The 13,631-nt window shown below is 44.5% G+C and overlaps 1 protein-coding gene across 6 annotated transcripts in view; it reads left to right on the top strand.

The window, feature by feature from the left end:
* The first annotated feature begins 2,760 nt into the window (after nucleotides 1–2,760).
* Nucleotides 2,761–13,631, top strand: part of SNX29 (sorting nexin 29) — a 109,384-nt gene continuing 98,513 nt past the window's right edge. For 5 of the 6 annotated variants that reach the window (XR_005558736.1, XM_039360361.1, XM_039360362.1 and 2 more), the window contains exons 1-4: nucleotides 2,761–2,847; nucleotides 8,568–8,632; nucleotides 8,802–8,854; nucleotides 12,330–12,454. Coding sequence is in view for 5 of the 6 variants with exons in the window: in XM_039360361.1 (XP_039216295.1) it covers nucleotides 2,841–2,847; nucleotides 8,568–8,632; nucleotides 8,802–8,854; nucleotides 12,330–12,454 (250 nt within the window). In the remaining variant the exon portion in view is untranslated. The remainder of the gene's footprint in view (nucleotides 2,848–8,567; nucleotides 8,633–8,801; nucleotides 8,855–12,329; nucleotides 12,455–13,631) is intronic. The other variant, XM_039360363.1, reaches the window with a different exon arrangement.

The raw sequence follows: 13,631 nt of genomic DNA, 5'->3' as shown, positions 1-13,631 counted from the left end.
GGCCCTTGCGACCTATGGGCGCCGCCGGGACTGATGACTACAACTCCCGAAAGGCTGCGCGCGCCGCAGCGGGACTAAGTGGCCGGGCCGCACGGGAAGCACAACTCACTGCTCTCTTTCCGCTCCCTCCCCTCCCTTTGCGCCGGCGTGGGATTCTTCCGAGTCTCGGCAAAAAAAAAAAAAAAAAAATCCCCAGCAGCCCTCGCGTGGTTCTTGCCTTGCGCACGCGCTCTTTTGTTTCTCCCTTCTTCCCTCTCCGGAAGAAAGAGAATCAATGGGAATTTTTCTGATTTCATTTGCAAAGGAGGTGTTATTATTGCAAGGAAGTGTGGGAGTTGAGCGGTCATGGATGTATTTCGTGGAAACGTGGCTTGCGCTGGAAAAGGGGGAGTTGATTGAGACTTGTCGCCAAGGAAGGAGAATAAAATGTTTTCCAAGGATGTGAAGTGGTTGCACTTACGTTTTTAGATTAATTTCTCACTCGCCTTTCCTTGAACAAGTCTTTCGCTTCATGTAATCCTTACAGCAGCCCTGTGAGGTAGGTTAGGCTGAATGATAGTGGCTGTGTTTGCTGGACTTGCTAATTCAATGTTCAATGAACTTCAGTTTACTTAAGCACATTCATAGTTTACTTATACCAGTCCCGAATATGGTGTTGAGTAAACTATGGTTCATTGAACACATCAACGTGCTTTAAGAACTGACTGAATCATGGTTCACTGAGCGCTTATAAAATAAAAAGCAATGTGCCACAGTTTACAAGTCACAATGGCAGGGATTTAGGCATCGTGCTCAGTCAAAACCAAATGAACTGTGTTTTGATACGGTGATAATAATAAAGTTGGAAGGGACCTCGGAGGTCATCTAGTCCAACCCCCTGCCCAGACCATTTCAGATAAATGGCTGTCCAGTCTCTTCTTAAAAACTTCCATTGTTGGAGCATTCACCGCTTCTGGAGGCAGGTTGTTCCACTGGTTAATTGTGCTAACTGTCAGGAAGTTTCTCCTTAGTTCTTGTTTAGTGACCACAATCAGCACTAGCAACTCAGTAATTCAGCAAAGTGGTAGCTAAGCAAAACTACTATGCTTGTGATCTGGCTTTGCTTCATAAACCTGTGAAGGTCGTAAAAGTGAGGATTAGTGCAAAGTTACTTTTTGATCACCCTCGTAACTAGGAACGGTCCTATACGAGGCAGTCACTAAATGAGGACTACCTGCATCAGTTGTTATTAGAAGAAAATATTTGAGCTAAAATCCATTTGGAAGCTACTGCTACTTTTCCATCTAATGCAGACATGTCAAACACAAGGCCCGTGGACCGGATGCGGCCGGCGAAGCCATCCTGGAAACAGTGAGGGAACAGCCTCCTCTGCCTTGGCCCTGGCCCAGGCCAGCCGGGAGCCAATGTACAATTTTGTGGTGGCCATCTTGGCGCTTGCCCCGGTCCCACCCCCTTTTGCCAGAGACCCTCTGATCTATCCCACTTCTGCCCAGGCCCCCACAGGCACCCTTGACGCGAATGAAATTGAGTTTGACACCCCTGATCTAATGTATCCAGGTGTTTTTTTTTCTACTGCCAATGGCATGTCACAAACCGGGAAACCGTTTTGCCTAACTATCACTGGATGTCACTCTTGAGTCATACAATTTTCAAAGTTTCCAGCTCTGAGCTGCAGAAACCTCTTGGGTGAGAAGCAGAATGTCTTCAAAGTTGCCTCTTGAAAAAAGCCCCTTTGGGACAACCATGACCTGGATGACTGAGAATCTCCATAGACAGTTCTTCTATTTTTCTTACACTCAAATAATCTAATGCGCCAAGAAGGATAACCCCCCCCATCTACAGCCATATTTATCAACATTTCAGCCGCGCAGTGAAGAAAGGGAATGAAAACGTGGCACTTTGCCTGCTTTAATTTTTATTTCTTTTTCCTTTTCATTTAGGGATGAAACCTACAGGCCATCCATGTTGCCTAACCCTTTTTTTTCCCAACACCCCCCAGACGAGGAAGCACTCCCCATTCGATCCCCCTCCTCCCTCTGGCTGGTGACTCGGGATAATGGAACCTGTGTTCCCAAGGACGAACCTGGCTGCTTCTCCCAACTGGCTTGGTGACTGGGATGGCTGTCACGATGGCTATAAAAACGTGAAGAGGGCAAGAAGGAAGGGAAGAATTTTTCATCCAGGGGCTGGACTAGAAGACCTCCAAGGCCCCTTTCCAAATCTGTTATCTCAGGGGGTCTTCCAACTTAGTCCTTTGATGACTTGTGGACTTCAACTCCCAGAATTCCTCAGCCAGGCATGCTGGCTGAGGAATTCTGGGAGTTGAAGTCCACAAGCAGGGGTCTTCCCTCTTGGCCCTTTGATGACTTGTGGACTTCAACTCCCAGAATTCCTCAGCCAGGCATGCTGGCTGAGGAATTCTGGGAGCTGAAGTCCACAAGCAGGGGTCTTCCCACTTGGCCCTTTGATGACTTGTGGACTTCAACTCCCAGAATTCCTCAGCCAGGCACACGCGTGCCTGGCTGAGGAATTCTGGGACTTGAAGTCCACAAGTCATCAAAGGGCCAAGTGGGAAGACCCCTGGATTATCCTCTTATTCATCCTTCCCGGATGAATTGGGTGGGGGGCTCCTATACCTTCCCCACCGCCATCAAGGAAGGCGGGGCACCCAAGCCACGATCCATCCTCCGCCACCCACTCTTTGCAGGACGCTTCCGGGTTCCGCGTGTTTTGCTTCCGGGGTGGAGGGTCACTTCCGGTGGCGGCGGCGGCGGCTGCCGCCCTGCTCTCGGAGTCCGGGCGGTGGGGGGGGGGCGAGTCGCTCCAGCTTCGCGGGCACCATGAGCGGTGAGTGGGGCTGCCGAGGACGGGGGGGGGAGGGAAGAGGAGGAGGCGCTCTGCACATGCCCAGGGGCGCCCTTGCCGGTGGTTAGCCCTCCCTCCCCTCTGCGCTCGGGGCTTCCCCTGATCCTTTAGAAGTCCCTCGAAAGCTCCCGGCACTTGGCGTATGCTCAGAGGTACGCTGCCCCTCGCTTTTGTTTCTTGCTTTGGTCGCCCTTCCTGGCTTGGCTTGGCTTTCCTACGGGCAGGGCGCTCTGCACTCTCTCAGAGGCACTTTTCCTGCTTTGGGAATGACAGGCACTGTTGTTTTTCTGGGGGGGGGGCGGGGCCGGCAGGAAGCGCTCTGTACCCGCTCAGAGGCTCTCTGCCCATTTTTTTATGAAGAGATTTGTTGAGGCTCTGGGCACTCTGTACCCGCTCAGAGGAGTTCTGCTCGTTTTTCTTAGGTGGTTGAGGTTGTGGGCACGCTTTGCCTGCTTGAGAGGCATTCTGCCCATTTTCTGAAGGGGTTGAGGAGGTTTTCCGTCACTCTGTACCCGCTCAGAGGGTCTCTGCCCATTTTATTCAGGAGTTGATGAGGCTATGGGCACTCTGTGCCGGCTCAGAGGCTTTGCCAGTTTTCTTAAGGGCTTGAGGAGACTCTCTAGGGACCCTTTGTAGAGCCAATATTCTCTGGTTTCTCCTCAGATCATATAAATCTTTCCCCTTTTATCAATTTTCTTAAGGGGATGATGTGGCTCTGGGCACTCTGTACCCGCCCAGAGGCACTCTTGCCACTTTTCTTAAGAGGTTAATGAAGCTTTAGGCCCTCTGCATTTGCTCAGATTCTTCCAGTTTTCTTAAGGAATTGATATGATTCTGGCCACTCTCTACCTGCTCAGGGACGCCTTCCTATTTCTCCCAAAGATGCTTTTCAAAAGGCAACTGGGCTTCTGTTGGGTTTTTTTTTTTCCCTTGAAAACATTTTGCTTCTACTCCAAGAAGCTTCTTCAGTTCTGTTCAGTTCTGTTCTTCAGAACTGAAGAAGTTTCTTAGCGGAGAAGCGAAATGTCTTCAAGGGGAAAAAAAAATCCAATAAAATCCAGTTGCCTTTTGAAATACACCTTTGGGGCAATCATCACCTGGATGATGGAGAATCTCCGTAGACACCCTCCTATTTCTCTTACTTTGAGGTGTAAACCCTTCTGCATCTTTCCAAGTGCTGTGATTTTTTTGCTTTGGTTGTGAAAGTGGGAATGAAGATGTAGGTTAAGCCTTTTGTTAAACGTCAACTTGCTGTCTGAACTGACTGTCAGTCAGCTTTTCAGAGCTAAGTGACATGATGCTTGCCTCCTTTATGCTGATGGTGGAGTGAGTGCCTGGATGTGGTTATTTGACAATAGAATTGTCAAGCAGATTTCTTTTTAACGGAACCATAAAGTGTGCACTCAAACAGGAAATCCAAATTCATTTATTTGCACGCTCACCCGCGTATTCAGTCACTTTTGATCTTTTCAGTTTTCACTGCAGTTACCTAAATATTGGTTTACCTCTTGAGGGAATCTGAAGGAAAGAACCAACAGCATTTTGTCTCTCTGTATGTGTGTGTCTGTGTTGTTTTTGAGTAACTTTGTTTCTCATGTAGACTTGATATTTTACATTGTTTGCTTGAGAGAATCTGGTGGAAAGAATCAACAGCATTTTTTTGTGTTGTTGTATTCGAGTAACTTTGTTTCTCATGCTGACTTGATATTTTACATTGTTTGCTGAATGTTGCATAGTAAGCAAACTGTCTTGTATGAGTAAATGGATATTATAGTTTCAAATATCCTTTAACTCCTTCTGCAAATGGACTGTTGCCTGCAGTAACTGAATCCCATCTGTTACTTTAGGAAAATATCTGCATCCCAGCATAATAAAAAGCTCATATTTTTTTTAAAAAAGACTTAGATTCACAGGCATGCTGTTATTACATTACAGTTTAAGCGATTTTCCTCCTAGATTCCATTTAGAATATATCAGAATTTCACCGTGGTATCCATAACACCAACTGAGAAGCAGTGGCTTAGAAAATGCTCTTAATTAAACACTTCATGTGTTTGTTTTTTTTTTGCTCCTCCCTTCTGTTATATTGAAAATTACAATCTGTTGGCAAACAGCCTTAATTTCTTTCTCTTTTTTTCTTTTTACCCCATATCAAGAAGAGGATCTTGTGGGAACCAAGGGCTTTGGCCAAAATGGAGATATTCCTAATATAATTTTGCAAGTCATGTACTCTGGAGAAGCGTCGACTCCTCTAAGCACCATAACTTGATACCTGTACTTTGTGTAGAGTCAATGTACTCTAGCTGAATCATTGATGTGTTGAGGCTTGTTTGGCGTTTAGGAATAAAATGTGCAGCAGCGGAGTAAGGATGAAAAGTGGTAGACTTAGCAAGACAACAACTTGATAACAGATATGACTGGGTTTTTTTTTCTTTCCTTCCTCCTACCTCTCCGCTTCCTTGAAATATTTAAGGAATAATTGGTAACTTATATAGAAATCAGCTGGAGACAGGAGTCCAAAGTTGGAATCTGTAGTTCTCAGAAATCACATGAGTGTGACAGAATGCAAAATTAGCAACTTAGCTAACTGAGACCTGGGAACAAGATGGATCTTTCTGATTATTTGGCCATTAATAGCAGTTTCCATAAGCGCTGATTAGCTTTTTGGTTCACAATCTTTCTTGAAAACCTTGTAGATTAATTCTGAGACACTGAAACATGAAGGAATCGATATACATTTTGCCTGTGTATAATCATTTTGTGCTTCCTCTAATTAATAGGGGTGTATCAAATATTTTGCCTTTGAAGCACCCTGCTAGTGTGTGTTTTCAAATTGAAAACAGGGTTCTAATCTTATGGAAAGAGTTACGACACTCTGCTGACAATCCCATAAATTTTCTGAGCTCAAAATAGCCTGTGCTTGAAATTCCTGTTTCAACTTTGAACCCTGACGGTTTGTGATCAGAAAGCTTATTTTTCCATATGATATCTTTGGTAGATTGCTGAATAAGCCTTGAAAATAAAAAGCAACTGATTTGAACACAAAATGGAGAATTTCGAGCTTGGCTCTTTTTTGAATTGGAAACATATTCACCACCTCTATTTGATTGGCCCTTGGGGAGGACATGAGATACGTTTTGAGTGTTTGTTGATTTAAAACATTTATCTAGCCTCCCATCTTCAAACCAACTCTGGACGGCTGCCAATCAAAATTGAAAACACCATAGAAATCATAATAAAGCTATAAAACTAAGCACCTTCAAAACAACAAAAACCTGGAGCCGTCATAAACTGCAGTCTTTTGTTGAAGCACTTAGATCAGTGGTTCTCAATCTTTTTAATGCCGTGACCCCCAACCGGTTGTAAGTCGAGGACTACTCAACCGGTCGTAAGTCGAGGACTACTCAACTGGGGCAGCACCGTTGGCAGAATGGGACTTTTGGCAGGCTCAGCAGGGCAGAGACAGCCTGGACAATTCCTACTGGCTTTTGAAAGCCAATAGAATTAGACTCTATTCAAGAGAGTCTATTCTATTGGCTTTCAAAAGCCAATAGAATAAAAGGGAGTAGCACAGCTAAGGAAAAGGGGGAAAAAATGGCGGACTGCGTTGTTTGGCGACCCCCGTGAAATGGTCGTTCGACCCCAAATGGGGTCCTGACCCACAGGTTGAGAACCACTGACTTAGAAGGAAAGGAAGATCTTCAAAGCTTTACAGTAGACTAAGAACAGGCATTTTCAAACTTGGCCCTTTTATGACTTGTGGACTTCAACTCTCAGCGCATGCTGGCTGAGGAATTCTGGGAGTTGAAGTCCACAAGTCATCAAAGGGCCAAGTTTGAAGACCCTTGACTAAGAGGGTTGAGGCCTGGCAAAATTAAATGGGGCAGGGGCTGCCACGGAAAAGGCAGTCTTCTTAGCTTCCACCAGATGGTGGTATTTAGAGGAAGGGACCAGGAGCATGCCAACCCCATCTGTTCTGGTAGGATGGTACAGGTAGTCCTCAGTTTACAACTGTTCATTTAGCGACCGTTCTGTAGCAACATAATTCAAGCTGAGACTGAGTGCGCCTCCCTTTTTGATCATGCACATTATATGACTGAGAATTGACATCCCATCTTCTTGCACGTGGACAGGTATTGATGGCTAAAGGCAAAGGCTGTACAAAAATAGCCAAAGATCCATAAAGCTACGTTCTGCAGAGAGAGCACCGTGCTATATACTTCCTGATGATCAGCCTGGATTAGAGGCAGTTAGTCCACTGGATAAATCGCTGAGAGTTCGGACGAGGAATAATATTAAGAAAAGAACGCAAGAGCGGAATTCCAGCAAGGACCTAAGATGCTTAGACATGTAGCAAGGTGTAATTAATATGATAATAAGAGGTAGTCCTCGGCTTACCTCATTTGGTTCATTTAGTGACCATTCATAGTTACAACGGCACTGAAAAAAAGTGATTTATGACCATTGTTCAGAGTTACAACCTTTGCAGCATCCCCAGAGTCACGTGATCAAAAATTCAGATGCTTGGCAACTGACTCGTACTTATGATGGTTGCAGTGTGTCCCCTTTTGCGACCTTCTGACAAACAAAGTCAACGAGGGAAGCCAGATTCACTTAAAAACTGAGTCACTAACTTGTCAACTGCAGTGATTCACGTAACAACGATGGCAAGAATAGTCGTCAAATGGGGGAAAAGTCACTTAACAGCTGCCTCATTTAGCAACCAAGAAATTTGGGCTCAATTTTGAGGGCTATCTGTAGTTGTGCTTAGGGAAGAGCATCCCACAGACAAGCTGGCCCTGTGCCGTGTGAAGTTTTAAAGGTGATGATTTAGTATAAATTGAACCCAGGCTGTTCTTTGCTGAATAAGAATTGAAAGGGGGACCTGTGAGATTTTGGGGTGAGAACGCCTGCCTGAGGCCACTCCTGTCTGGCATGCTATGCTGCCTTGCCTAGTTTCACCCATTTAAAAAACTGGGGGTGTATCTTGAAACGAAAGGAAATATTGAATGTAGCATCTTTTAGTGGACTTTGAAATGTTTTGGATTTAGCTGGTATTTTCTTCCAGGATAATACAAATTGTGAAAGTTTTATTCAAGACTGCCCATGTTCCATTTTGCTTCTTGATAATCCTTCCGGCTCTGTTCCAAGCTGGGCACCCAAGCCTGTTATTAGAAGTGGATTATGGGGCTTGAAATCTACATTTCTCAATAAACGGCGAATGCATAAAACTTCTTTCTGCATTATATCAAGTGGGCCAAGTAACCTTCTCACCTTTATACTTACTTTGGATGTATTATGGATCCCTCTCCCTCCCTCTCTCTCTCTCTCTCTCTCTCTCTCTCTCTCTCTCTTTCCCCTTTCTTTCTCTCTTTCCCTTTCTCTCCTTTCTCTCTCTCTCCCTTTTCTCTCTTTCTCTTTCTTTCCCTTTCTCTCTCTCTCCTCTTTCTTTTTCTTTTTCTCTCTTTCCCTTTCTCTCTCTCTCATCTATCTATCTATCTATCTATCTATCTATCTATCTATCTATCTATCTATCTATGTGTTTATATGTAGAAATGGTTCAATTAGCAATTCTCCTCTTGGAAAAGGGGAAGAAGCGGCCTGGTTTTGCAAAGTCACGTTTCATTCATTCCCGCTATTTGCAAGTGGAAAGATATTTAATATAACATGTTTGTGTGTGTGTGTGTGTGCTTGAATTTTAGGGTTGCAGAACAGTGGTGCCCGAAGACAATTTTTACTTGAGCGTTTATTGGATGCAGTTAAACAGGTGAGAAATTAAAACTTCCAACTGTCCGGGAAAAAAAACCAACCTTGAAAAAAGTGACTTATGTCTGGTTCTCACGTTTAAAACCTTTACAGCGTCTCACGCATCCTGTTCAATACCTGAAAGTTTATCCAAGCAGCTTTGTTGTTAACTTACAAACGTTGTCTTACAGTGCCAGATCAGATTTGGGGGAAGGAAAGAGATCGCTTCGGATTCAGATAGCCGGTAAGTTTGAAGTAACATGATTTTTTTGGGGGGGGGGGGGAACGAGAAGTTCAATCTGCAGGTGTTTTATGGTGGGCATGAAGTCTCAAGAACAGGGATCTTCAAACTTGGCCCTTTGATGACTTGTGGACTTCAACTCCCAGAGTTGAAGTCCACATGTGCCTGGCTGAGGAATTCTGGGAGTTGAAGTCCACAGGTCATCAAAGGGCCAAGTTTGAAGACCCCTGGTCTGGATCCAAGCCCACGGTTTCATCAAAATGGCTGACTGAGGAATTCTGGGAGTTGAAGTCGACAAGTCATAAAAGGGCCAAGTTTGAAGACCCATGGTCTGGATCTAAGCGGTTTCATCAAAATCACCGACTGAGGAATTCTGGGAGTTGAAGTCCACAAGTGATAAAAGGGCCAAGTTTGAAGACCCATGGTCTGGATCAAAGCCCACGGTTTCATCAAAATGGCCGACTGAGGAATTCTGGGAGTTGAAGTCCACAAGTGATAAAAGGGCCAAGTTTGAAGACCCATGGTCTGGATCTAAGCGGTTTCATCAAAATGGCCGACTGAGGAATTCTGGGAGTTGAAGTCCACTAGTGATAAAAGGGCCAAGTTTGAAGACCGCTGCTCAAGAGAAATGGAGAGCCTCTGCAACAGAGGAGCATCATCTGAGCTTTTCAGGGCTTTATTTCGTATTCCTCAAACAAGTCTGTCCACGGCTAAATATCTACAGAGATTCTCAGCCATCCAGGTTGTGGTTGTCCCAAAGATGCTTTTTCACAAGGCAACTGGACTGTTTCTTCTTTTTCTCTGAGAAGACATTTTGCTTCTCATCAAAGCTGAAGAACCTTCTTGGATGGGAACGAAATGTCTTCCGAGAGAAAAAAGAAAGTCCAGTTGCCTCGTGAAAAAGCACCTTTGGGGACAAGTCTGTCCATGATCACTGTTGGTTGGTGATGGTTTATTTCTTGCCTGTTGCGGCAGGAACTGCCCAAGTGACTGAAGTATTTGTCTTAAATTAGGCTTCTTCTTGTTATGGTCCACCAAGTCATTTATGTCTCCTGGAGTCTACAGGAAACGAGTCCGTGTGGTTTTCAGAAGTGGTTTGCCATTGCCTTCTTCCTGGGGCCGAGAGAGAGGGACTGGCCCAAAGTCAATCCTTAATAATCCATTTTTTATGGAGCAGCTGAGCCAAGACCTTTTAACACAGGGGCATCCAACCTTGGCAACTTTGAAGCTTGTGGATTTCCACTCCCAGAATTCCCCAGCCAGCCAGCCTCCCCTCCCCTCATTGAAAATGTCTGGCTTCTCTTGTCAATTTTGTCCTTTTTTTCAGCTGATAGGAGATGCAGTTAGCCCAACATCTGGAGATGGTTTGATGGGACTTCTCACCAGTGACTTGACTATGACCCAGACAGTTTGACGAGCTCCAAAATATGTCTTTAAGCAAGAGACCTCACCTTTAGCAAACCTCCCCTTCTCTTTTGTCCTTGTCATCCTCTTTTTACCTTGTTCCAAACTGTAAGATGGAGAAGAGGCTTGAAAATGAAAGTGATATATAATCACTCAGGCTTGTTCTGGGAATCCCTTTAAAGCACAGGTATTACACAGCAGGGAATTCACCTTATGTGTGTGCAGAGAGAGAGAGAGAGAGAGAGAGAGAGAAAATGGATTATATTTCTGCACCTCCTTGCAAATTCTTGGCAGTAGCTGTATGGGGCCAAATTCCCACTTAGTTTGGAGGAAATTGAGGTAAGAAGTTTCTACACGCCTCAGTTTCTCTTCTCTGTTTTGCGGTTAGGGACATAATACTTAGCAATAATTTTCAGGGGATTTCTGTTGTTATTGCATCCTGTCTGTTTCTCCAGAAAAGCAGCTGTATTTTAAAGTCTTGTTTCTCTTCTTCTTCTTCTTCTTCTTCTTCTTCTTCTTCTTCTTCTTCTTCTTCTTCTTCTTCTTCTTCTTCTTCTTCTTATTCTTCTTCTTCTTCTTCTTCTTCTTCTTCTTCTTCTTCTTCCTTCTTCTTCTTCTTCTTCTTCTTCTTCTTCTTCTTCTTCTTCTTCTTCTTCTTCTTCTTCTTCTTCTTCTTCTTCTTCTTCTTCTTCTTCTTCCTTTTCATGTTATGACTATTATAAAATGAACCTGCAGGCTGAGATAGTTTTGCCTTGCTGTACACATTCACCATTTAGAAAACTTTTAAGCCCTTGATAAGAAGAGAATTAGGAAGAGAAGATGGCAGCTCCGTAGCTCTGGAGTGGGGTTTACCCCGATTATGTTCACTGAACGTGTGGTTTGACCGTTGTCCTTTCTAAAAATGAACAAAAGAGAGAGGGGATTATCTTTTATCATCCTAGACCAGGGTTAGGCAACCTTGGCTCTTTTAGGACTCGTGGACTTCAACTCCCAGAATCCCTGAGCCAGCCGTGCTGAGAGGAAAGGGAGAGGTTTCCAAGCTGAGCCATGCTGGCTCAGGAATTCTGGGAGTTGAAGTCCACGAGTCATAAAAGAGCCGAGGTTGTCTACCCCTGTCCTAGACTAGTGTTTATCAACTCTGAGAACTTTGAGCCGGGTGGACATCAACTCCGAGAATTCCCCAGCCAGTTTAAAATTCCCAAAGTTGAGAAACACTGTTTCAGTTACTCTTTCTCAACCCTAGAAAGGAGGCAACAGTAAACCACTTCTGGAAACCTTGCCAAGATAATTGTGGAGACTTGTCCAGGTATAATCAGAGGCAATCGAAAGAAAGAAAGAAAAAATAGAGTGAGAAAGTTTTACATGAAGAGAGCGTTTATTTTTGCTCTTCCTGGATGTCGCTTGCTCTTTTCTATATTTTAATGTTCCAAACCAACTTTTAAACAGCATAAACCACCCAAACATATTATAGCAATAGACTTAATGATTATCCCATAGTCCTTTACCGGTCTCTCTAGATAGTTTACAGTGTCAGCGTATCGTCTCTAACCACTTGGCTGCTCATTTGATCGATTTCGGAAGGAGGGAAAGCTGAGTCAACCTTGAGGCCCATCTGGATCAAACTCCCGGCAGTGGGCAGAGTTAACCTGCAATACTGCATTCTCACCACCAGGGATCCTACGTTATATGGAGCTGGGCAGCCTTACCAATTTCATGAAATAAATGCATCAAATCTGGCTTTTGGGTTGCCTGGGAAGGCCTTATCTTAGATTTTCCTTCCTTTTCCAGTGTTTCTTAAGGTCTTAAAGACATTTTGAAAAAAAAAGTACTTCTTCCCCCCGTCTTTCCCAACATAAAAACTCTGTGGGGAGGATGCCCACGATGCCCATTTGAGATTGGACTGTGCCTCCCCCCCCCTGCCATGGGGCATTTTCCCATGCTAAGCTCGAAGATCTGTACCACTTTGGCATCGCCAGGCGCCAGTTCGCCTCTGTCGCCTTCACAACGTAGCGCTCGGTCTCTGCTTTCCTCCATTTTGCGCAGCGTTTCCCATTCAACCGCCGCTGTCTTTCAGAGTTACGTGCCTCTGCGCGCAGTTTGAGTCCGTCCTTCAGCATGGCTTGAAGAGGACCCGGGGGTTAGCTTTAACTGCAGCCGCCATCAAGCAAGTTACCGGATTCTCCAGTAAAACTGAAATGGGTAATTCAGCCTTCTAGCATGCTTGCCTCTTCCTCATTTTTTTTTTTTAAAAATTGAACAATGCTTTGGCAGTCTTCCTTCCGTGCCAATCGCTGGCAACTGAACTCCTTTCAACAGCATCGTGGGGGAGGAAGAGACGATTGCTTCTCCTATCTGAGCTGAGGCTTGGATGGGCCTCCTTATAATGGTTATTGCCTCCCACGTCAGCCACATCTGTTCTATTATGGTTGTGTGCCTGGGGGTGACTCTGTTGGAAAGAAAGCTTGGCTGCAAGATCTCTTTCCTAAAAAGCAGGTGATAAATGCGAAAAATGACACGTACGACGGTGGAATAACCCTAGCTCTCCCTGAGTTGGTTTCTGAGGATCGTGGTTCTTTGCATCGTGGTTAGTGATCTGAGATTCTGGGAACTCATTTTGGGGGCTGAAGAGGGTTGTGGTCAGGAAGAAATATTCCTTGATCATTGCCCCTCACTCTGCAATACATTGGTGCCTTTTCCTTGACAAGTCAAGCCACTTTTCAGATAACTCTTAAAATACGTCGATGATTTTTGGAGAATGGCAGCTATGCTTTGCTTCCTATATCAGTGTTTTCCAGTGTTGGTGGCTTTAAGATGTGTGGACTCCAACGCCCAGAATTCCCCAGCCAGCATGAATTCTGGGAGTTGAAGTCCACACACAATTTCTTAATCTCCCTGTGATTAAGGCATTCAGCCGCAAATGAGCTTGTGAATGAACTCCGTTTGGACAACCTAACTTCAACAAGATATAAATTGAAATTTCTAAAATAGTAGAACAGCTTATCTTGCAAACTCTTTTGAGATAAGGCCAGGTTATCCAACTTTGTCAGCTGATTCTCCCAGCCAGCATGAATTCTGGGAGTTGAAGTCCCTATGTGATTTTTGGAAATTCGTGGATTCCAGGAATTCTGGGAGTAGAAGTCCACGCGTCTTAAAACCTCCGAGGTTGAGAAACATTGTCCTAGGTGACTGGCTGCAGGCTAGTTTAAATTTTATTGCTATTTTCTGAGAGTAATTATGATTTTGAAAAAATGTTTATGGTTTGAGATTTGTAATTGTGACAGTGTAAAAATATTAGGAATATAATAGCTGGAGAGTTCCATGCTCTCCATCCATTCTTAGCTGCCCAGAGTTGTGATAACGAGACGAGTAGTCAAAT

Source organism: Crotalus tigris, unplaced genomic scaffold (genome assembly GCF_016545835.1).
Source record: "Crotalus tigris isolate CLP2741 ecotype Arizona unplaced genomic scaffold, ASM1654583v1 scf7180000019173.45859301935:6455823, whole genome shotgun sequence".
NCBI classification, from domain to species: domain Eukaryota; kingdom Metazoa; phylum Chordata; class Lepidosauria; order Squamata; family Viperidae; genus Crotalus; species Crotalus tigris.
This window is presented reverse-complemented; position numbering and strand designations above follow the sequence as displayed.